The sequence below is a fragment of the Crocodylus siamensis genome, chromosome 4 (assembly GCF_052110815.1).
Source record: "Crocodylus siamensis isolate JL-2025a chromosome 4, ASM5211081v1, whole genome shotgun sequence".
Taxonomy (NCBI): domain Eukaryota; kingdom Metazoa; phylum Chordata; order Crocodylia; family Crocodylidae; genus Crocodylus; species Crocodylus siamensis.
In genome coordinates this window covers 63,982,845-64,006,911 of record NC_143398.1, presented here as the reverse complement: position 1 = coordinate 64,006,911, position 24,067 = coordinate 63,982,845, and the positions used below count along the sequence as shown (strand labels likewise).

Here is a 24,067-nt window from a genome sequence, read left to right as displayed (position 1 = left end):
GAAGACTAAGAAACATGCTATTCAGAGCTACTCGGAATACTTCTCACATAAAACAACCCTTTTTCTTATGTTTTATATGCCACAATAATACTTTCTAAGAAAGTATTATTGTGGCATATAAAACATAAGAAAAAGGGTTGTTTTATGTGAGAAGTATTCCGAGTAGCTCTGAATAGCATGTTTCTTAGTCTTCAAAAGGTTTCATTTTCTGATTTACACATGTCTTTGTAATAATACTGGCTAGACTCTTTGTAAAAGTAAATATAAAGCTTCCTCCTGAAGAAAAGAAAACAGAATTCTATAGACATGAAAACTTCCCTGGTGGGAGACAGGTATTATTGTTTGTGTTGATCATACTTTTCTCCAAGAAGTCACCAACTACTTACCTCATCACCCATATGAGACTGGAACTCAAATTTCATTGGTGGGCAAAAGGCAGTGGGGTACATCTCCATAAATCTCTGCTTATCACTTCGTGGCTCCAAGCTGTCAACAGCATTTTCAATAATGTCTAGACCCTCATGTCTGGAGGTTTCAAGATTATACTCTGCAGAGAGATATGTTCTTAGGGCTCTGTTCAAACTTGCATGATATCCAAGATCGCAACACTAATAACACAAAAAAGGAAGGGGAAACAAAAATCAGGAACAAAATTTCCTGGTTATGACATAAAAAAAAAAGCGTACATAACCACTAGCACTTATAGTGTCACAATTATTTTCATCCTTGAAAACTTTTTACAAATAACAGCCTTCACAACCGCAATGCCAAGAGAGTTAGTAATAACTATCTCCATTTTACAAAGGAAGAAATGGAAGATTAAAAGAAAGTGTTGGAAGAGAACAGAGCTTCACACACAAAAGCATGTAATGCTCACGGGGATTTCAATTTAATTTTTTTACTGAACCTATTGATTCGTTTTAAAACCCAGCCATATATGATTTTTCCAAGATAATACAGCAAGTAATCTGTGTAGCCCAGTAACATAACTACGGGGGGGTGGGACTGGGACACCAACAGAGGTGCCAATTTGAGGCAGGGTGCCATCAGAGGTGCCAATTTGCTGATCCAGCTGCTGCCTCTGCCACTGCGCTGCTGCTGCTGCTCAGGGTATGGGACCACCCAGCTACACTTTGGTAAAGCCAGCATTAAAAACTGCAGAGCGGCTGTTTGGTATTCCTGTGCTTAAATTAAATAGGTAATGACTCCCCTCTGTCTGAGATGTTTTGGTTTAAAAGAAAACAAATTCTCCACTAAACAAAGAATAAATATATATTTAGCATATATAGTTTTCCAACTATTTAAGTTGGTCTAATAAAAGAGATCAGATTCACCCAAAGAACCTTGTTTGCCTATTTAGCATATATATACTATATTCCATGTTTTAGATAAATCCAGCACTGAATGTCATGTTGAAAAACCCATAATTTATTCCTTTCTTCTAAGGGTTATGATGATGTTAGAACTAAGTGAAATTTAATTGGTAAAATGTAAACTAAATTTGTTGCTTAATTAAACATCTTTGGCTTAAGCTATTCCTATTTTAGGTAACAGCTGAATTTATTTACAAAAAGTGGAACGCCAGTAGCATACATGGTGATTTCATTTTTTTCAGTGTTCAATCAACAATATTCTAAGAGTCTGCTAAGCAATCATACTGCAACTACTCTTATTTATCTGGATGGTGGTCTGCTTACAGCAGCATACCAGTGATACCATTCATCAGTGCTGATTTTTTAATAATTACAGTAAATTTAACTAATTAAATGAATTAATGTTTTAATTAATTTAAGCCCGGGTTATACCACAACTACACGTAAGGAGGGTTTTGCAGTACAACAAAACATCAGGATCTTTCACTGTACTAGGATGCCTGCAAGGGAACACTGTAGTCTTGAGAAAGACTTGTAACAGTCAGGGAAAGTGTGTCATGAGAGCAGATAGGGAACAGGCTGCTTCAGAGCATTCTCCACTCAGTTTCCATTATTCTATAAAACTGCCTTCCACCTGCAAAAAAACTCATAGGCAAAGTGCTACAAGAGTACAAAATTATCATTTCCCTCCTGCCTCCCCCATGCCAGAGGAAGGAATCAAGCCCGATAACTTTTTAAATCCTTTGGGAAACTCATTATGAGGGAGATGGGTGCAAAGGAAGGACTTGATTCCTTCCTCTGGCATGGGGGACACAGGAAGGGAATGATCATTTTGTACTCTTGTAGCACTTTGCCTATGAATTTTGTAGGTGGAAGGCAGTTTTATAGAGTGATGGAAACAGAGTGGAGAATGCCCTGAAGCAGCCTGTTCTTCATTTGCTCCCTTTCTCACCTCTGTTCAGAAGAAATGTTCTAAATATGTACTACAAATATATTTGCATGTGAAAATTCTTCATAATTCCCACATCTTGCCATGTGCTGTGATAAGCTCTGGTGCAGTTTGCTTGAGTCAGCTGCTCCTGGGTGCAGCATCTGCACATGTCCCTGGACCACAGCAGTTTTAGCCAAAGTGGAGCAGCCCTAGGCTGGCAGTAGGCTTGGGGAGTCAGCCCTGGGCTCTGGATGGGGGCATCAGGCTGGCTGGAGCACAAGAGTGCCAAAACAGTGGGGCTGTGTGGCTGACCCTCCAGTGCTATGGTCCCAATCACTATCCATATGTGATTTTCTGTGCAGTAAATGACTCTGCCGTAAGATAGTACGGTCAGTACTATTTTATGGCAGAGTTAATTAACTTACTGTGCCCTAATACCGGCAGATGTGTAGATGGTGATGATTTACTGCACAGCTAATTTGTCAACTATGCAGTAAAGTACACATGTAGATGCACCATGTAAATGAATTTAGATGGTTCATATACATGTGTAGAAGCACTATATACATGGACCATTTTGGTCATCCCCTATTTCCCCCAGAAATGTCATTCTTAATCAAGAATGTAGAGCCAGATCCTTTTCCCTCTGTATCTGTACAAGTTTGTGTTATATTTAGAAAAAAAGGCAGAGTTCTGAATTTATTTTAATCACATCCATATTTTAAAGCTTTCCAGCCTAATAATACAGCTGTTAGCAGGTGTTTGCAAAGAAAGTGCTTGCCCTCAATTTTATCTTCTTCTGTGTTAAATAAAACCTTAGAGTCAATTTATTATTTTGGATGCAAAGAAATAGATTAAAATGCTGGTAAGAAAGGAGATAGGGCCAGATGTTTTCTTTTTTTGTGTACTAATTCTGAAGAGACCTCACAGAAGATTAAACTGAAAGAAATTGAAGGCAATGCTGCTTTCACTAGGGTGCACATCTAATCACTTGGTATAAACCCAAAGGCATCTACAAACTCAGTTTTGGAACTTCCAGACTTGTATTAGCAACATCAGGCACTGATTTACAGAGAAAGCCACGACAATTACAAGCCCATGGAATTTTGAGGTAGCTGGAAAATGGATGCCCAGTCTCTGTCCATTGACAGCACGAAGTTTTCTGTGATTTAAATCTAGATGCACTCAACAACCATCAGTGACTAAACAACGAAAAAAAGTATATCCATCACTTTTTGGATAATGATGGACTGTAAATACTGATTCTTAATTAACAGTCTCTCTCAATTTTCAGCCTAAACTTCAGAGGAAGAGTTCTGGAAAGTTGAAATGAGCTACTTAATGTTTACACAAACTGTACTTTTGATTCTTTTAAGGTTGTCTCATTGATAATTTAAAGTTGAGGACCTTGTGCCTAAGATTTTCATAGGTAACCACTGAGGTTGGGCAAATGAGATGGTCTGTGATTAAATTGGATGTAAAAAGTAGACAATAAGAAACTGCGTTTGGGGGATATGAGATCCCACTGGAAAGTCTTTGGCAGTGGAAGATTAAAGCTAATGAGAGACACACTTGGGAGGAATGGGAAAATTAGCTTTGTATGTGGCATTTAATTTGGCATTTTAATCATTATTTGGAAGTAAATCTGAATCAATATTGTGAGTAATTAATTTATTCATGCCCATCCTGAGTACATTTAGGCCTGAATAAAAAGTGCAGTACAGTGCAGTACAATCAAGCAACCAGATTGCTCTTATTCTGATGAGCTAGAATAAAATTCCAATGGCACTGTAATTAAAAAGCAGGCAAATTCATAAGATGACCTTGAATTCTAAATAGGTCATTTTCTAATCAACACTGTTATCTGGACATTAAGATTTAAAATCAAATGGATCTGTGTGTACATATATTTAGGAAACTTATGTAATAAAGGTGATGAGCTGCATATAATTTAGCCTAATTTCAAACTTGACCTATGAATGACTAATGAAGCACATGCCAAAATGTCTTTAAAGAATAAATTAACTTCACTGAAGGTTTGGCTGGAAGCAATACCAACACTGATTTAAACATCTTCTAAACTCCTACACATCCCAAACACCACAACAGACAAGAATCAAAAGCTGAAATATTCTATTCATTCCAGTTCTCTGACCACAGACAGCTTTGTTGTTAATGCTGTTTTGTTTTGATCGCTGTTTGCCCAGCAATTTACTTTTGGATTATAAATCTGAATCTGAACTCTCACCTTACAGGCACATCTTAATTACATGGAAATCTTCAAGTAACACAACAATAATATTCACCATATGGACGGATGTTAGTACAAACAGGCAGATTAATAGGGAGTGTACACTATACTGCGGCTTAGAGATCTACATTTGTAATTCAAAAACCAACACATGAAACAAAGGTTGCTTAATTTAGCTGAAAAACATGTCTTTGTCACTTTCCATACAATCTAAATCAAATGTACACTCTGTCTTGCATTTGAAGTAAATCTTCCTGTTCATCCAGTGGAGGAAATAATCTATTTGAGGGATAATTCCAATTCCCCTGCCCGAATAAAAATGGAATAGAAGCAGTCATACATATAAAACAACAATTATCCCACCACTCCTTTTATAAAGGTTGGCTCTAACATTACATTTTCAAAATGCTCCTCCAAAACATAGGTTTAAGGCTCAGACTTCATTTTTATCTGGCTTTTATCATGAAGATTAATACGACTGTTAATACAGAAGCAGGTTAAGTAAGAAGCACTGAGCTTTCTTAATGAAATAAGTGAGTTGAACAGTTCAGAATGAGTTCAGAGTTTAGCTGAAGAACTGCAATTTAGGATCTTCCATAAGAACTTGAGAAAATAAAGTTATACAAAAGTTCAGGTGCCAACTTTATTGGAAAAAATGACTCCTAACCCCTTGTTCATTATGTTTCAATGCTTCCAAAAGGAATTAGTTTGTAGAACTTTTTAAATGCATGATTGAGATTATACTAAGCATATTTAAATACATCTTATAACATGAATCCATTAAGGTAGAAAAGCTAACATATAAGTTAACTCATAAAATTATCCTATTTGCATAAATGGATAATAAACCACTGTAATTACTTGAATATAAGATGAGGTTCCCCTCCAATAAGCATGGGGAAAAAGGCCCTACCTTACATTCACAGACAAAGAAACCTCATTAAATACACTGTCGATCATTAAACTGCTGCCAAAAGCAGCATGGGCTCGTTAATGGAAACCACCTATGAAGTTGACTAAATGCAGCCAACACTGAGCATGACTATAAAACACATTGCCCATATTGGGCAAATGGACTATATAGCAAATTATATATTGTATTTACTCAAATAAAAGATGACTCCCAATAATTAGATTCTAAAATTTATAAATTTGTTATTATTTTCCAGGTTCAGAATCTAATTATTGGGTGAAGAAATAATCATAAATCTGGAAGTCAGAAGTGTAATGTTCCATTAGTAGATTTACAGCATGAGGTTTTTCTGGTTCACCACTACATGTACTCAATGAGAATCATGTTTCACGTTTTGATTATATAACCCCAAACCTTGCTAAAATGCTTCCATTTACTAAAGGTATTTCCTTTGTCAAGTAGTAAACACTTAAAAAAATCTGTTATCTTCTTTCCTAATTTATATTCTGATTACAATAGGAGTATCTGAAAGACGCTTCATTTAAACTACCTCATAATTAGATGAAATGGGCTCTGAACCAATTTCTGGTTACAATTTTTTATGACCAAGACCTGTGAATAATGGTGCATACCTTTAATTAAAGTCTTTAGGGATTTAATGGCATCTTTTCCACTCAAGTACTGCCAAATTGTGTAAAATTTAGGTTTCCTAAAAAAATAATTAAAAATCCAGTCTTTGCAGTGGCATGACATTGATGGTACCTTTGTCTCCAGTAGCAAGTTGGGGTGTTTTTCATGTTCTGAGGCACTGTGCCTGGCAGTTGTGTGAGACTGCTGTTTGTGAAGTTTTAGGAATAAGTTTTACCAGGTATCAGACTTAGTCTGTGGGCCAGATCTGGCTTGCAGAGCTGTGTCACTTGAATTATGGAGCTGGTAGAGGGGCTGGACACAAGCAGAAGTAGGGCTTGCCACCAGAATCAGAGGCACAGAGCCTGACAAGCATGCGAGTCGGCAATGGGGACAAGTGACAGCTGCATTAACTTGGCCCAGAGGGCAGGGCAAGTTTGATGCCCCTAGGTTAGACAAATTTTGGATGAGCAGGATATTGGATTCACTGGCCTTCTGAAGCCCCTTCTAGCCCTACTTTTTGGTGATTCTCAAGTGTTATCTAATGAAGTTGTCTTTGTAAGTCTGTGGACTTTGTAAGTCTTGTTTTTGCAGAGCACTTTGGAAAACTCCAGGTCAGTAGCGTGATTTGTCTTGTCAGTTTTCAACCACTGCTATCAAAAACTCCCTTGGCATCAGTGCAATTGACAAGAATCAGGCCTGTTTTCCCAGTCTGGAGCTGAGAACTTTGGCTGCCTATACATGTGCTCAAGAGTGGGGAAGGATCATTTTAATTAAAGCAGTTCCCAGAGAGCTGCTCTAATTAAAATGCTGCAGCAGCACATGCATTAAGCCCCCACGGGTTTAAAAATGGCTGTGGAACACTTTACCTAAAGCTCATTAAATAAGCTTTAAAGTGCCCCCACAGCCATTTTGAAACACAGGGGGCCTTAATACACATGATACTGTGATGACGCTAAAACAGTCTAATTAGAATACAGAGCAACCTCGATTACTTGAGTCTGCTCTGACATATTCCAATTAGAATGCAATGAAGCATGTCAATAGGCTGCCTTTCTGACCAAAGTGGAAACAAACACTTGAAGTATCTTCTAGGGAGGAGGGCTCAAAATCAAAAGCCCGAGGAGGGAGAGATTAACAATAGGACAAAAACTGAGATATTCTTCTTCCTCGTAGCATCAAGAAAGGATCAAGGAGCTTTAGATTTCTCAGACGTCTATGAACTAGAGCCTACAAATGACGGAATCTCCAAGCAGGGTCAGCCAGGGAGAGCAAGCACATAAGCTGGGACATCTTGACATGTGTGTGCTGCCTCTGTCTCATCTTGAGTCCTTTAGTTTAATTATCTCACAATTTTGGTAATTTTTTCAGAATAGGAGGAATCATGGCGAGTAAATGAAAGAGAAATAGTATAAGATAGAAAAGTCAAGAGGAATACAGGGGGAAGAAAACAGAGCAATCAACAGACGTAAAAAAAAGAAGAGAAAAAGAAAGATGGAGGAGGAAATGAGAGATAGTAAATACTGAAAATGCAGCAAGAAAAGATCCACCATGATCTGTTGTAAGATGGAAGGAAGGAAGAAAAAGTAGAATGAAGCCAGGAAGGGAAAAGTTCTAACAAAAGCAAGTTTGATTGTGTAAATTCCATTACAAAGATATATAAAGAAGAAAGCTGGTTCTCCACGTTGCAATCAAACATAGTACCACAAGACTGAACAGCTTAGTCTTTGAAGCTGAAGGGGAGTTTTTTATTTTGTCTACTAAGTGTCTCATAATTTTTTCAAGCTTTACATTAGCAAGCTTCTCTTATGGAACAGGGACCAGCAGCCTATGGCTCATGGGTCAGATCTGGCCCATGGAACCTTTGGATTTGACTCATGGATGTGGGGCGTTGGCAGTTTTCAGTGATGAGGGGCACCTTCTGTGAGTGCTCTACCTGTGCTGTCCTGGGAACAAACACTGACTGCAAGGGTTTTCCCTATGCCGGCAGAGACAAGGGAGGGGGGCTGCAGTACATTCCTATCTGCTCAACTCTGACCCAGGATGGGTCATTCTGGTTCACAGCTGGAAAAGGTTGTCTACCTCTGCTCTAAAGCATCCAATTCTTGCCACTGCCAGAGACAGGGTAGTAGACTAGATGGACCTTTCCTCTGACCCACTGTAGCTGTTCTTATATATCTGTGCGGCCTCACTGCTTTCAGCATTTTTCAGATGTGTAATTCATCAGTAACTGGTTCTGTTGCTGATATAAGTGATTAATTTTATTCAATTTTGCTAGTTTTCAAATGCTGACAAGAGTAGGAAACAATAAAAACATTTAACACTGAAGTTAACAGAAATTATTTTAGATATATGAAAAGAACAGCTTTTCCAAGGAAATTACCATTTTTATATGTCTGCTTTATAGAATAAAACAATGCTTTACAGTTTAACTTGTAGTATCTCATTATTATTCCAGAAGCTGGAAGTGTCCAAACTTTTCTATGTTATGTACTGTTGGCCCCTTCTACACATTATAGCTACTGCACAATTAACTGATTAACAGCACAACTAAACTGAGGCCAGCTACATGTGCAAAGTATCTATCTCACCATATGAAGCTCCAACCAGGTATAAAGTTAGACTTTTAAAGTGTGTACTAACTTTATAGCTGGTTGCTCTCTACCTTTAATGTGCATATGTAGCAGCATCTCCCCTGTGGCTAGCAGCTACCAACCCCAGGGATGCACCACGCCCAGGACGGGCTGGGAGTTCCACAGTCAAGCGGACTCAGCCATAGCAGTGCCTGGTGGCTGCGGGACTCTGGGCCACAGCTGCAATCTTCCAGCTCCAGGGGTATGTTGTGCACCCCCACAGCTGGGAGATCGCAGCAGCTGTGATCTCCCAGCCATGGAGGGCGGTTCCATACATAGCCACAAATGAGAGACTATAGTAGCTGAGATCTGCTGGCCATGCACCCTGTATCTGGGGGACTGCAGCTGCTATGAACTCCCAGCCATGGGGAACATGGTACACACCCCACAGTTAGGAGACTGCAGCTGCTATGATCTCCCAACAATGGGAAATGTGGTGCACCCCTGCAGCTGGGATCCACTTCAGCTGAAGGAGCTCTGGGCCACCTGCTTCTTGCGGGTGCAGGGGGAGCCCAGGATCATAAGACCTGATGGGATCTCATGTGCAATCCCACAATTGTGCCTCCTGCCGTGTATGTATGACATGGTAGGAGGTATGAGTATGTGAATCGTGCATTAGATCCTATTGCTTCTTTACCTGCCCACACAGAAGGCAACATGTTTTCTGCAGGCACCTAGGAGAAAACTTAGCTTGCTAATTTTTAAAGACACGACTTCAGTTGCCTACAGACTTTTTTTTGGTTAAATACAAAATTCAAGGAAAATTTATTGATTACATTATAAAAAATTATTATGATCCACATATTATATGGTATGTGACTAGTATACTTCAACTATTGTATGTATTCTCTTTGAAGATGAAAGATGCAATGAAAGTGCTCCTTATTATTCCTGAACAGAATAAATAGATAAACATCAAGTACTTACATCAATTAAATCTGAAAGATCATGAATATAATACTTGAAAACAGAAGCGTTGGTTGCTTCAAGGGTAAGTAGGTACTCATTTCGGGCTTTAATAGATTTCAGCTTGTTTTCAGAGTATTTTGCTTGACGCTAAGAAAAAGATTGAATATTATTATGAGAAAGTTTGAATTACAGTACCTCAGTATTATCATGTAGCAAAACACAAAAAAGTACTGATTGTTACTGTTAACAAGAAAGAACCTTTACTTTCTGCTGTGTACTTACCAAGAACACAAATTCAAAAACCTTTCTAGAAAAAAAATAATTTTGTATTTAACCTCATATATGACCAACCCATGTAATAAGCATACTGCAGGGAGAAAAAATACTTTCTCCTTGAATTTCAAGTCCATTTGCAATTAAGTTTTTTTGTAAACTACTGCTAATTTATTACATATTTTTTTATTTAATGTCATTTCATTATATGTTACGTATTTTCCAAAATGGACTCATCTGTTTAATGTTGTAGTATTGAACTGTATAAATCTAAGCTACAGTTTCAAGGGATCTTGGAACAAATCTGGGTTTACTTCAAGTGAAGCAGGATAACAAGCTTTTAAAGAAACACTATTTACTTTTTCTTTCATTTTTTCAATCTTCTTCACAGAACTCCGCCTCTGGTGTCTCTCCTCTAGTCGAATATGAAACACAGGGTCTCCTGACCTCCCAATCTGTTTTTCTTCTTGCTTCTCCGCCTCCTTCAGCTTGCTTTCTGCACTGATGCTCTCTGCATGATACATATGGTATGTTTTCATGACCTGTAGAAGGCACAGGAAAGGTAAGAGGCAATGGTAATCTAAAACTAGTCTTGGAAAAACTGCAGGGCCCCTGAGAGAAAGCATCATCTTAAAAACATGACGTTCTTTTGCCAACAAGGTCTGAGGCTCATGGATTTTATTTTTCTTTTTTCCTGTGGAATTTCATCTCAAGAGTTAAAAACAGCCCTGTATGCTTTGCTCTCAAGTTATTTTCAATGAAGGATATATCCAGTGTTAAAGGGGCTATTATTCTGTTTAAGTAAATATCCTTCTGTAGCACTTTAGGTATTCAAAGCATTGTGAAACATCTTTTCAATAAAGCGAAGGGTGATGGAGCATTAGTCTGAGAGCAAGCAGAATAATTAGCTTCTCTTTCTCTCTCATCTTCCCCTCAATGTATAGTTGATATACTGAAACATGCTGCTACATAATTTGGCATCAAGCTATTAACCATCTCAGACAAAATTAAAATAGAATATAATCTTTTAGCAACAGGTTGTAAGAAACAATATGAGAAGTCATACAGTATACAAATTGATTTTAGATGAAAGAACAAATCTATATCATTAACTTCTAGAGCAGCAAAAGCAACTCATGACTTCAAACATATACATATACTACGCACAATAAAACAGGGCTAGATTATGTTCAATTTTAAAAATGTTTACATCTTCATGCGCATGTTAACAGCCCTTATCTTTGATTACTGAAAAAGAAAGTTTGAAAACAAACCTAAATGACTGCTCTTAGAAGAAGGGGAAGGAAACAAAGCTAGTAGAGACCCTGATTCTGAAGAATATATTCATGATTTGCTGGAGCATTCTAGTCCTACAATGAAGCAGTTGCTGACTAGCCAGAATTCTCTATTGCGTAGGGTTAAAGCAATCTATCTAGAGACTTAAAGATCAGATGAGAGTTGGGAAAGGAGAGGTTACATAAACAAATGGTATGTGAACTTCCCCCGCCCTAATTCTCTATGCTAATCCCATTAATCTCTCCTCTCTTATGCAGCTCACAGAGGTTTCCCCTTCTCTGGAATTATCTGCCTGTATAGGCCAAGAGCCGACACAGGACAGTACTAACTATGCTTTCTTAAAAAGAAGAGCAAAACACAAAACCCACCAACAGTAAATAACATAAGCTTCAAAGCTAACCTTTTTGCAGCAGAAGTATAATTCCTATCCCATCACTGCTACAGACAGCCATCAGGCAGGGAAGACCTTTTCTCAATGAGTGGAGGAGCTCCCTTTCTACGCTCAAGTGACCACCTGGTTTCAGGTTTCTATACTCGTTTCAGAGAACACTATGTGTGTGAATCCTCAACGCTGGTGGCCTCCTTTTTTCTTTCCAGGATGACAAAGCTGTCAATCAGGCAGATGTCACTTCTGGGCCAATGCCATGCAGACCATTTACAGCTTCTGAGTCAGCCAGCCAGGAAATACACTGGCTGCTCCTGCCTCAGCAGGATGTTGTAGAATACAGTAAGAGAGGTATTCTTAGGGAGGTGCCTTGAAATACCCTCTTGGCATAGAAGCAGCTTCTGTTGCAGCATAATCGGGAGGCCTAAAGAGCTTCTATATGTTGGCACTCAGGAGGCCTCAGAGATGGATAGAGGTAAATTAATCTTACCCCACAATGGAAATATGCCTTAATATTATGATTCTCAGAAACCAGCTGCATGCTATTCCAGGTGGCTATAGAATACATGTATGAGAACACTCGTATTTAAAATTTTGGGCAACAAACAAAAAGCCTTTGGGGAATCCTTAATAGCACATGTAAAATGTTCAATAATTTAAGCTATTGGCAGAACTAAGATGTGAACTCTCTCGAAAAAAATAGCAAACTGTTCACTTCCCCCCTCCTTAGCTAAGGCAAAAACTTGCAGCATTTCAAAACTAGTTGCTTTTAGAGCATATTTACAAGCATATGATCACAGTTGCTATGCCCTTCTGTAGAATGGATATATTGTAATTTTTTGCATTAACACTAACACCCAACGAAATGTGGAGTTCCCCATTGTTCTGTGTTCTGTATATACACATAATAAAAGGGACTATCCATGTGTCCAAAAAGCATAGAAACTAAATAAGCAAGACAAAGGCCTGGAAGAGGAAACAGGGGCACAGCATATCCGTGACAAAGTTGGATTCTACAGATTTGGAGTTCATGTGTTTAACTGAATGTTATGCTTTACTACTTTCATTTTGGGTGTGCTAAAAGCATTTCTAATAGCAAGTAAGAACTTTAAATCTTCAGATTCCTTATAGACAAAATAAAAAAAATTACATTTGTGTCCTTTTATCAAGAACTGTGTTTTGTATAACGAATGCTAAAAATAACAGGAAATTACAATATTCTAAAAAAGAGACATGAAAAGGAAAAGGAAAAGTAGAGATTGTGCCCTTTCTTTTTTCTTCTTTACAAGATACATTTACAGAGAAGGTTTAGAGCTCTGCTTTTAACGGAAGAGTTCCAGCCCCAAACAGAGAATCAGGATTTTTTGGCTCAAGGATCACCATCATACTCATGGCATTAAGTCATGCAGTTTTTCAGTGTCAGTTTTTTCCACCCATGAAAAGGGCACAGTAATAATTAACTATACCTAGCATGTTTTCAGCTGTGGATCTCTAAGTATTTAATCACGTGAGTTCTGTTTTACAAACCAACTAAACCCACAGATTTGAAGCAATTTCTCCTGTCACCCCCCGCCACCTCCCCCCGTGAACCTCTATAGAGAAGAAGATGCAGCATAAGTCTCTCTCTTGGCCAGTTTTTCATATATGAAACCAAGCTGGTGCATTCAGCCAGCCCCATTATCTGCGGTAATGAAGTACCCCAGAACTTAAAACAAGCTCTTCCTGAGAATCCCAATAAGCCCAGTGCTGGAGCTCTGCTTGTCTATTTTTCCTCTACCATTAACCCACAGCATGAACGACTGGTGCGTCCCACAGAAGCCAGGGGTAGCTTCAGCCAATCTCAAGGGGGGGCATGTGCCCCGTCCCCCATCACCCCTTATGTGTTGCCTATGTCCCACAGCAAGGGCTATAAAATCCACAGCGTGCCAGTATACACTAAATTAAAGCAATGTTCTCAACTTTGTCTTCTCACACAGCATAACCTTGACCATCTCCCAGGAAACTGGTAATCTTGCTTTGTCTTTGAAAAATGTATACCTGCTATTGTAACATGAACACCTCAGATTCTGAGAACCGAGAGAAGAACATTTCTGTTTTAGCAGTATGCTAGTCCCAAAACAGTTTGCAGTACTTGAATTACATCAGTTTAGAAATTGGTGGAGTTAAAATTGGGGCAGACTTTGTGTGATACAATTACACAGATACGTATACATTGGTATAGCTGTGTCCACACTAGTATATTATTTTGCTATAACAATCCTGTTTCTAAACAGCTCTAGTTAAATCAGGTATCCAGGTTGTAGCCATATTGGTCTACAGGCAGTTCATATTATATGAGCCTAGTCTGCATATATATTGAACTTCTCCAAATGGGAGATTTTACCATAACTTCAACTCTCCTATGAAATATGAGCTTTCATTTCTACCTTGGAGAACTTTTACAATCTTTTCTCCTGTGCCTGAAGAAGGGTGCCTGTGCCCAAAAGCTTGCAATTAAAGAATTTTTTTTGCAAAAATTGAGTTAATCTAATAAAAAATATCACCTCTATCATGAGTTCTGATTCCTAGTCAAATCAGTGCACAAAGTATGTATCAATCAGATCTTACTTTATACATTTGACTTATGCCTAGGTTGGTTTGTTGATGGCACTTCTCTGTCTTGTACATTCATTCAATGACATTGTTTTCATGCAATTCCCTAAGGTGAAAGACACCATTTTCTTCAGGCTCTGCCACTGGGTGTTTTCCAGTAACAGCAGCAGCAAAACTAAAAGGAGAGACAGCATGCAGGAATGAACATATAATGAAAGGGAGTAGGTGAGTGGTGTTGTCTTAATTTTTTTTACTTTCATACCACTGTTTTGCAACAATGGTTCTAACAGCATGCTAAATATTGAGAGGGACAAAAGCCTGCCTCCCTGTACATTGGCCATGTGTGTAAGGAGTTCTGACCCAGGTTCTCAATCTGTTATTCAAACCAGAAATATTTTGGCCAAATGTACAATATCCCTCTCAATTACCCGGCAAATTGCTGAATTGACAGAACATGCTATCAGAGTATCTATCACTATAGTGACTTTAATTAGTCCCCAAAGTGGTTATTGATCAGCCATCAAGTGTTCACTGAAGAGAAAGAGCAAGGCCATAATTTTGCAGATGCTGGGCTGTCACCATGACAGATATGCTGTGATCCTGTTCCGTATCTGACAAATATTTTTAGATTCCAAAATAGTCTCCTTAAAAATAATTAAATGAAACATTTATCCCTTGCTACTTTAGCAGGTTCTTTATGTTAGATATGATTTTTAAAACAAAGATTTCTAATGGACAATGTCAGAATAAGAAAGGCTGGAAAAGATCTGATGCCTGACAGTGCAAGTCTTCCATATGTGAAATGACAAACTGCACACAGAGCTATAGACTGCCCTACCCCAAAGTGTATTTAATTCCATCTGTTTTCCATAGTCCCCACTCTTTCAATTTCCAGGATGGCACAATCTTCTGGCTTCAAAATTTTCACAAGTAATGTATCGCTTCAGGTTTGGACAGCTGAGAAGGTAAAAAAAAAAACTAACCAAAGGATTCCTGCCCTTTGGTATACCCAGTAGTCGTAGCCTGTCCTTAATAGTAACTCCCTCTGCAAAATGATCTTATTTGGATGGAGAAGCACAAATGGAATCATTTCAAATCCAGGTTTTAAGACAACTTGGTCTACCGCTCACTGAAGTTAACCCACTTAAATGCTAAAACCGGATGAAAGCAATCTGGAGCTCTACACACAGTGTTACAGCTTCATGACCTCACTTCTGAGCTCACCGAGGTGCACAAGGCAAAGCAATTGTTTCAGGCATGAACGACTGGTGCCTCCTGAGACTGGGAGGACACCATTTGTAGGCAGCAGCATCGGTGGCAAGCAGGGACTGCCCGAAGACACTGGCAACAGTGTTGGCGGGGTGGGGTGGGGAGGGGTGACAAGCAGGGACTGCCCACAGGCAGTGAGGGGGGAGAGGGGGAAGGAGAGGAGGTGGTGAGTAGCAACCACCCACAGAAGTCAGTGGCAGCCAATATCGGGGGGGGCACATACCCCTTTCTCCCCCCCACAACACGTTGCCTATGGTTTCAGGCAATTGGCATGGGTTACACTTAGGGATCACCAGACCCGGTATATCCAGAACACATGGACCAAAGGGTCTTTCTATTGGCGGATCTAGTTTGATTTGTAAGGAGCCTGGCTGGGAGGTATCAGTGTGTACTTCCACATGTGCTGGGCATGGAATTGTTGGCAATATTTTTATTATGCGTGACAGAAAATTATGTATTCCAAGATACGTTGAAGGCTTAATTCAAAAATAAAAGTTCTAGCTTTTTTTGCTACTAGGTGAACTGTTACACTGTAGCCTCATTTATCCAGCCCTATGAAAAATGGTCATAAGCCAAACTTGAACAGAAACAAATGTAAAAAGTATACTGGCCTAGATCCTGTTTTACCACTAAGATGTGTAAGTGTTTGCTACCCTCAAAAATGTGATTCTCTTCTGCCCAGGTAGATGAATAACTCTCTTACTTTCTGAATCACTACATAATAGTAGTATTGACCTCTATGTCAAGAGATGCACAGAAGGACGACAAGGAGGCATGCATCCTGCAATGAATAAGCACTGGATAAAAAAATGCTTGCAACAGGGGGCCAAAACTCAGGGCTCCTACCCTATGAGAGGGTTTATCTCACAAGGTTATAGTCACACTGCCTTTTGCTTGCTTTGTTGACTCCATGAGTCTTACAGGCTTGGTTGTCTAATGGCCCGGCTTCAACAAGACTAGAGGATTTGTGTAGCCCCACCTCACCCATAGCTTAGTGGTTAGGATGCCTTCCTAGGAAATGGAAGATATGAGGTCAATTCTTCTCTCAGAAAGAGAAGGGCCTAGAACTTAAGTCTCCTACTTTCTGGACAAGTTCCATCACCACTAGGCTACTGGGCAAGAAGTAGGTGGAACCTTTAAGTTTTCTTCTTCCACTGAGTTACATGCATTATCTTGGCTTCAGTGATTCAATCGTTGAGAATCAGGGACTTATATTTCCCAGACGGAACTGGATCACAACAGAGCTTTGACAGAGACTAAGTGGTTGTTCTGACTTGCTTCTTAGCGTGCATAGTAAACCAAGTCTAGATATTGAACAATCTTTTAAGGACAAAAGGTAGGTTCATAAAATGTATTTGGTACCCATTTTGTGGCTGCTGTGTGGGGTAGAATATGATTATGGTTAGTAACTCATGTTCCTAAAAATCTGCTTAAGAGCCACTTACACCTCTTAAAGCAAGAATGGCATCTAGGCCATTCTGCTTACAAGCTAAGCTAAGATGCACATTAAAAAAAATATCAATGTTTTAGGTCTTGGTAAGCACAAACCTGTTTATGACCCCAAATTAACTGTTATAGAACACATTTTATTTCCCTTTTTTAGCACTGTTAAGAACATAAGAGATGCCATACTGGGTCAGACCAAACTGATGTCACACTGGCACAGACCACATGCTAGGAAGATTTATGCAGGGCCTATCCCAGCCTCTTTCCTTACAGCTTCTGGTATTTAAAGGCCTAGGAAATCCTAATTTTGAGGTTGCAGCCCTAACATCACATTTAGTATTGACTGCTGGACATATCCTGCATGTATTTAATCCTGTTTTGAACCTGGTTAAATTGTCAGCTTCTACGACATATTGTGGCAATGAGTTCCACAAGTTAATTATGCACTATACAAACAAGAGCTTCCTTATTTTGTTTTAACAGGCTACCTGATTTCTTTATTTGTCCTGTTGGCCTAGTATTGAGAGAGATAGTAAATAATACATCCCTATATTCTCCCTGCCATTCGTTATTGTATAGACCTTTACCGTATTCCCCCAGTCTCCAAGCTGAAAAGTATTATTAGTACTTTTCAGCAACTCAGTGCTAATGAGTTACTATTTAGTAACTCGGTAACTATTTAGTAACTCAGTGCTACTTATACAAGATGATTCCAGGTGTACTGGTACCTGCCTTTCCTTTGGATTAAGCCAGCAAAGCCAAAAGGGGGCCACTGGTATGTGAGCAGTTCGATGTCTCCATATATGTTGCCCATTTTCACTTTATTTTCAAACTAGGATTAAGTTTGGAGAAGTAATCTCTCAGTCAGTGTAATTCTATTGTCTTGTGAGACAAGTAGATGCCTACTACTCTACTTACAACACCAACTAAGGATGACTATGGCAAAACAAAACAAAACAAAAAAGTGGAGCAGCTGAAATCCTAAGCAACAAATATCATGAAGGGCAGACACATAAAAGCAAGATAACTGGAAAACAAAAATACAGAAAATACAAATCAGCAGAATGGTCTCTAGGTACATTGTTTTCCCCAAAGGTATCAACAGGTTTTTAATATTCCAGAGAATGCCTGGATTTTGAAGCTATTTCATTTAATTTATACTTCCCTCAGTTATGAGCTTTGTCATATTGAACTTTCACCAGAATCACTTTGTAGTCTCTCTCAAAGGACTGAGTTTGGAGTTTCATTTTACTCTAACACATTCACATACTTAAAAATACCCTTGAGCAAAAAAAGTTATTTTTATGCTCTTGGAAACTTTCTCAAAAGGAGGTGGCAAGTGTCTTGGAATCTTTAACATGATTTTTTTTAAAATTTTTCACCTTCTTCTTTATAGGCCACACAGTACTGTTTATTGACTTTAAGGAATTGCTCCAAAGGCCACTGGAATCGATGCAAATATTCCTACTGGGTGTGTCTACACAAGACGTTTACTGTGGTGTTGTCTAATTAGCTCTGCAGTAAACATCTCTGCATCTACACATCTGGCCCTATTAGGCTGCAGCAAACTAATAAACTTTGCAGCAGGTTAGGACTTGTAAATACAAGTACTATCCTGCTGAGGAGTTTTTTAACATGCACAGCAATGCAGATGTAGATGCTAAGTTAGCTGGCTGGGGCATGAAGGTGCATCAATGAGGGGGCTACCTGCTGTTTAGCCCCACACTGAAGCATTCTCATCTGTTAGCCAGCCCCTCCACAGCATGTGTAAATGCAACACCTGCAAGCAGTACACTCTGGTGTGATATGTGCCTGAATTTATTGCTGTGTGTTAATATGTACATGCAGATGTGCCCAATGCCTATAACAGGCCCCCTGCTTTACCTCTGGCAAGTTAGGGTATTATGTCTTGTATTGTGTCAGTGTTGACTGCAGTTTTGCTAAGAGATTAGACAATGATTTGCATAGGATGGTTTGGACAGGAATGACCAGGCCTTAAAAGGCCAATAATGATTTGGCTAAAAAGAACTTACCTAGGAAGACATTTAAGACTCAATTTCTAGTAAAGAGTCATGAGATGATCTGTAATTTCTGGAACACTTTCTGATACAAAAGATTAAGACGTGGCGCAGCATTGTTGCCAGTGCTAATCTAGTACAAATTGCTTACTAATTTGGCAGGCTAGGTTAAGTCTAAATTTTCCAAACTTCTACGTGTAAATTTTTCTGCAAAATTCAATACTGATACCCATAAAAGAGCTGCAACGAACACACTACTTATCAAAATGTTTTGCAAGTCCCTCAGCACTTTTGGATAAATGAGGCTGTATCCTAGCCTCTTGTATATTTCCTAGACCACCCTGGCTACAACACCACCCCAACCCTGATACACAGCTTGGATATTCTGAAAGAAGGAAAGGTCAGGCTTGCCTGAATGCCATGGCATTAGGAGTGGATGGTAGAAATGTGTCATATAGCTATAAAATCTTTGTTCTCGTCCTTAATTTCAAATTAAGGGTTGGATTTGTACTGCCCCCTGCCCCGCCATATCCTCTGCTGCTACATGCGTCTGGGGTTTTTCAAGTCTTTCTCAGAGGCACTGGGTGTTGGCTACAGCCAAGGGTGGGGATTTTGACTGGCCTGTGCCAATGCTCCTTCTGGGACTTAAACCTAGAGGGTCAGACCGATTGCCACATGTGGGGTCAGGAGGTCATTTTACCGCATGGTCAGATTGGTATAGAGAGAGGGTTTGACTTCCTCTTGTTAGGGACGCTGAGCAGGCAGACCAGCCTGGGCCCAGTGCTGTCAGGGGCTCTAATCAGGCAGGCCAGCTTGAGCCAAATACTACAGCAGTCCCACCTGCAGCAAGCCCCAGCTTATGAACTCTGTCCCAGTTTAGGAATAGCAAGCATCCTGACTGGTTGATGAGAGCACCACCTATTCATTTAACCAGCTAGAGGCCTGAGTCTGCAGGTCTGTCAACAGTTCTGCTGTGGCAAACTTCCTGGTTCCTGACCCTGGTATTTGGCTTATTTCTGGATTTCAGTTTCAGATTTCTCTGCAGTTCTGTTTCCTGGCTCCTGACCCTGGTTTGGCTTTGTTTGTGGACTTCCCCCTGTGGATTTCCTCCCAGATTGGTACTCAACATATGATCCCTGGATCCTGACCCTGGACTGTGTGATGGACTCTGCTTCTTGATCTCCCTCTGGCTTTTGTACATAATTCCTGCCCTCTGACCCAGCCGCAGGCCCTGCTTTCTCTTGGTGGCCTAACCAGTAGGCCAGACTGCATATGTCCCAGTCTCTTACACCTCTGTAGTGGGAGCATGGCACTCTTCCTGGGATCTTTTGAATGTATATTAAAAACTTAACAGAAGCAGATCTTGGCTGCCATAGTCCCCTACTTTACTTGTGGCAGGTTAGGATGTTATGGGTTGTGTTCTTTCAGGATTGATGGTGTAATTTTCTCTAAGAGTTTAGACAATGGATTTGCACAGGATGATTTGGATAGAAATGATCTTGCCTCAGGCAGGGGGCTGGACTAGATTTCACAGACATTTGGACTGGAAGGGACCCTGAAGGATCATGGAGTCCAGCTGCCTCCCCCGGGGGAAGGAAGTCAGCGGGGATCATAGGATCCCAGCAAGATAAACACCCAAATGTGTGTTGAAGGTGTTCAAAGTGGGTGCTTGAACCACCTCCGGTGGCAGTCTATTCCAAACCTTGGGGGCTCGGACAGTAAAGAAGTTCTTCCTTATGTCCAGCCTGAATCGGTCGCAGTAGAGTTTATGACTGTTCGATCTCGTCATCCCTTGGGGCGCTGTGGTGAACAGACATTCCTCCAGATTCTGGTGAACACCCCAGATAAACTTATAGGTGGCCACCAGATCACCCCTGAGCCTGCGCTTTTCCAGGCTGAAGAGTCCCAAGGCTCTCAGCCTCTCATCATAAGGTCTGTTTTCCTGACCTCTAAACATTTGCGTGCCTCTTCTCTGGACTCTCTCAAGCTTCTCCACATCCTTTTTGAATTGTGGAGCCCAAAATGGCATGCAGTACTCCAGCTGCGGCCTCACCAAGGCCGAGTACAAGGGGAGAATGACATCCTGGGATTTGCTTGAGAAGCATCTATGGATACAAGCCAGCATTTTGCTCGCTTTACTAGCCACAACATCACATTGAAGGCTCATGTTCATGCCAGATCTACTTTCCTCCCTTTCTTGAAGATAGGCACCACATTGGCCTTCTTCCAATCTTCAGGCACTTCACCAGAGCACCAGGAGTTCTCAAAAATCCATGCCAGGGGCTGAGCTATGATACTTGCCAGCTCCTTGAGTACCCTTGGGTGTAAACCATCACGGCTGGCTGACTTGAAGGTATCCAGCCTGTCAAAGTGTTCCTTCATGACGTCAGCTTCAATGGAGGGTAAGGAATCTCCCTCATCCGGGCCTCCCTGACCCAGAGTGGGCAGGGGGGTCCTGTAGGACTGGTGAAAAACTGATGCAAAGTACCCATTTAGCAAGTTTGCTTTTTCATGGGCATTGGTTGTCAGTTGTCTCAACTGGTTTAGCAGGGGTCCAATGTTGCCCTTGCTTTTTCTCCGGCTCCCCACATATTTGAAAAAGTACTTTTTAGTGTCCTTGATATTTGTAGCTAGCTGGAGTTCCATTGCAGCCTTGGCTCTCCTGGTTTGCTCTCTGCAGGTCTGGACCAGAGCAGAGTATTCCTTCTTGGTGGTGGTTCCAGTCCTCCATCCTTTGTAGGTCTTCCTTTTAAGACATAGGAGGTCTGCTAGTTCCCTGGAGAGTCAAGGGGGTTCATAGATTTCATAGACATTAGGGCTGGAAGGGACCTCGGGAGATCATTGAGTCCAGCCCCCTGCCCAAAGGGCAGGAAGTCAGCTGGGGTCATAGGATCCCAGCAAGATAAGCATCCAATTTACTCTTGAAGGTGTTCAACGTAGGTGCTTGAACCACCTCTGATGGCAGACTGTTCCAGACCTTGGGGGCTCGGACAGTAAAGAAGTTCTTCCTTATGTCCAGCCTGAATCGGTCGCAGTAGAGTTTATGACTGTTCGATCTCGTCATCCCTTGGGGCGCTCTGGTGAACAAACATTCCCCCAGATCCTGGTGGTCACCCCTGATAAACTTATCGGTGGCCATCAGATCACCCCTGAGCCTACGCTTTTCCAGGCTAAAGAGTCCCATGGCTCTCAGCCTGTCATCGTAAGATCTGTTTTCCTGACCTCTGATCATGCGCGTGGCTCTCCTCTGGACTCTCTCAAGCTTCTCCACATCCTTTTTGAATTGTGGAGCCCAAAACTGGACGCAGTACTCCAGCTGCGGCCTCACCAAGGCCGAGTACAAGGGGAGAATGACGTCCCGGGATTTGCTCGAGAAGCATCTATGGATGCAAGCCAGCGTTTTGGTTGCTTTACTAGCCGCAGCATCACATTGCAGGCTCATGTTCATCTTGTGGTCAATGATGACCCCCAAGTCTCTTTCTTCTGTAGTGCTATCCAACGTAGCACTGCCGAGCCTATAAGGATGCTGCAGGTTTTTCCTCCCAAGGTGGAGAACCTTGCATTTTTTGGTGTTAAACACCATGAGGTTCTCGTCTGCCCATTTGCTGAGCTTGTCCAGGTCAGCCTGGATCACCCGCCTGTCTTCTGGCGTGGATGCTTTGCCCCAAAGTTTGGTGTCATCGGCGAACTTGGCCAGTCCACTCCTGACTCCAATGTCCACATCATTAATGAAGATGTTGAACAGGATGGGTCCCAGGACAGAGCCTTGAGGGACCCCACTGGTCACAGGGCACCACGATGAGTGACTGCCATCGATTACAACCCTCTGGGAGCCAGTTTCCCAGCCAGCGGATCATGGTGGAGCCAAAGCCACAACTGGCCAGTTTGGCCAAGAGGTGATCGTGGGATACCAGATCAAAGGCTTTTCTGAAGTCAAGATATATGACATCAATCTCTTCTCCCCTGTCCAGGTGATAGGTCACCTGGTCATAGAAGGAAATGAGATTGGTCAAACAAGACCTACCCGCAACAAACCCGTGCTGGCTATCCCTTAGAATGTTAGCCTGGGGCAGTCCATCAAGGATGGCCTCCTTAATAAAACTTTTCTAAGATCTTCCCCAGGATAGAAATCAGGCTAATGGGCCTGTAGTTAGCCGGATCCACTCTCCTCCCTTTCTTGAAGATCGGCACCACATTGGCCTTCTTCCAGTCTTCGGGCACTACACCAGAGCGCCAGGAGTTTTCAAAGATCCGTGCCAGGGGCTGGGCTATGACGCTCGCCAGCTCCTTGAGTACCCTGGGGTGCAGATTGTCAGGGCCGGCTGACTTGAAGGTATCCAGTTTCTCAAGGTGTTCCTTCACGAGATCAGCATTTATGGGGGGTAGGGGATCCCCATCACCCGGATCTCCCTGTCCCATAGCAGGCATGGGTGTCCCATGGGACTGATGAAAGACTGGCGCAAAGTACCTATTTAATAGGTTGGCTTTTTCCTGGGCGTCAGTTGTCAGTTGCCCTATCTGGTTTAGCAGGGGTCCAACGTTGCCCTTGCTTTTCCTCCGGCTCCCCACATATCTGAAAAAGGACTTTTTGTTGTCCTTGATGCTTGAAGCTAGTTGGAGTTCAGTTGCAGCCTTGGATTTCCTGGTTTGCTCCCTGCAGGACCGGACCAGCGCAGAATAATCCTCCTTGGAGGTGAATCCCATCCTCCATCCTTTGTAGGCTTTCCTTTTTAGCCGCAGGAGGTCCACTAGGTCCCTAGAGAGCCAGGAGGGCTGCTGTGCCTTCTTGCTGCCTTTCCTCCGTGTTGGAATAGATTTAGCTTGTGCATTGAGGATTGCTTCCTTGAGAAGCAACCACTCTTCTTGAACTCCCATCTCCCTGGGGTCATGGTCCCTGAGGGCCTGACCGACAAGCCTCTTGAGCTTGTCAAAGTCAGCTTTTCTGAAGTCAAGGACTTCTGTGTTGCTGACTGACTTGCCAGCTTTACGGCAGATGGTGAAGGTGATCAGCTCGTGGTCGCTGTCACCCAGCTTCCCATCGATCACTAGGTCGCTGATTAGGTCGTCCCCCGTAGCCAGTACCAAGTGGTTGTGTCCTTTTGCTGCCTTTCCTCCGAGATGGGATAGACTTTGCTTGCGCATCCAGGATTG

The 24,067-nt window shown here is 41.4% G+C and overlaps 1 protein-coding gene across 3 annotated transcripts in view; it reads right to left on the bottom strand.

Moving 5' to 3' along the window:
• SRGAP1 (SLIT-ROBO Rho GTPase activating protein 1) overlaps nt 1-24,067 on the bottom strand; it is a 229,566-nt gene that overhangs the window by 58,829 nt on the left and 146,670 nt on the right. For all 3 annotated transcript variants that reach the window (XM_090042433.1, XM_090042431.1, XM_090042432.1), the window contains 3 exons: nt 10,270-10,452; nt 9,656-9,784; nt 387-608 (listed from right to left, as the gene is read on the bottom strand). In XM_090042433.1, coding sequence (XP_089898559.1) covers nt 387-608; nt 9,656-9,784; nt 10,270-10,452 — 534 coding nt within the window. The remainder of the gene's footprint in view (nt 1-386; nt 609-9,655; nt 9,785-10,269; nt 10,453-24,067) is intronic.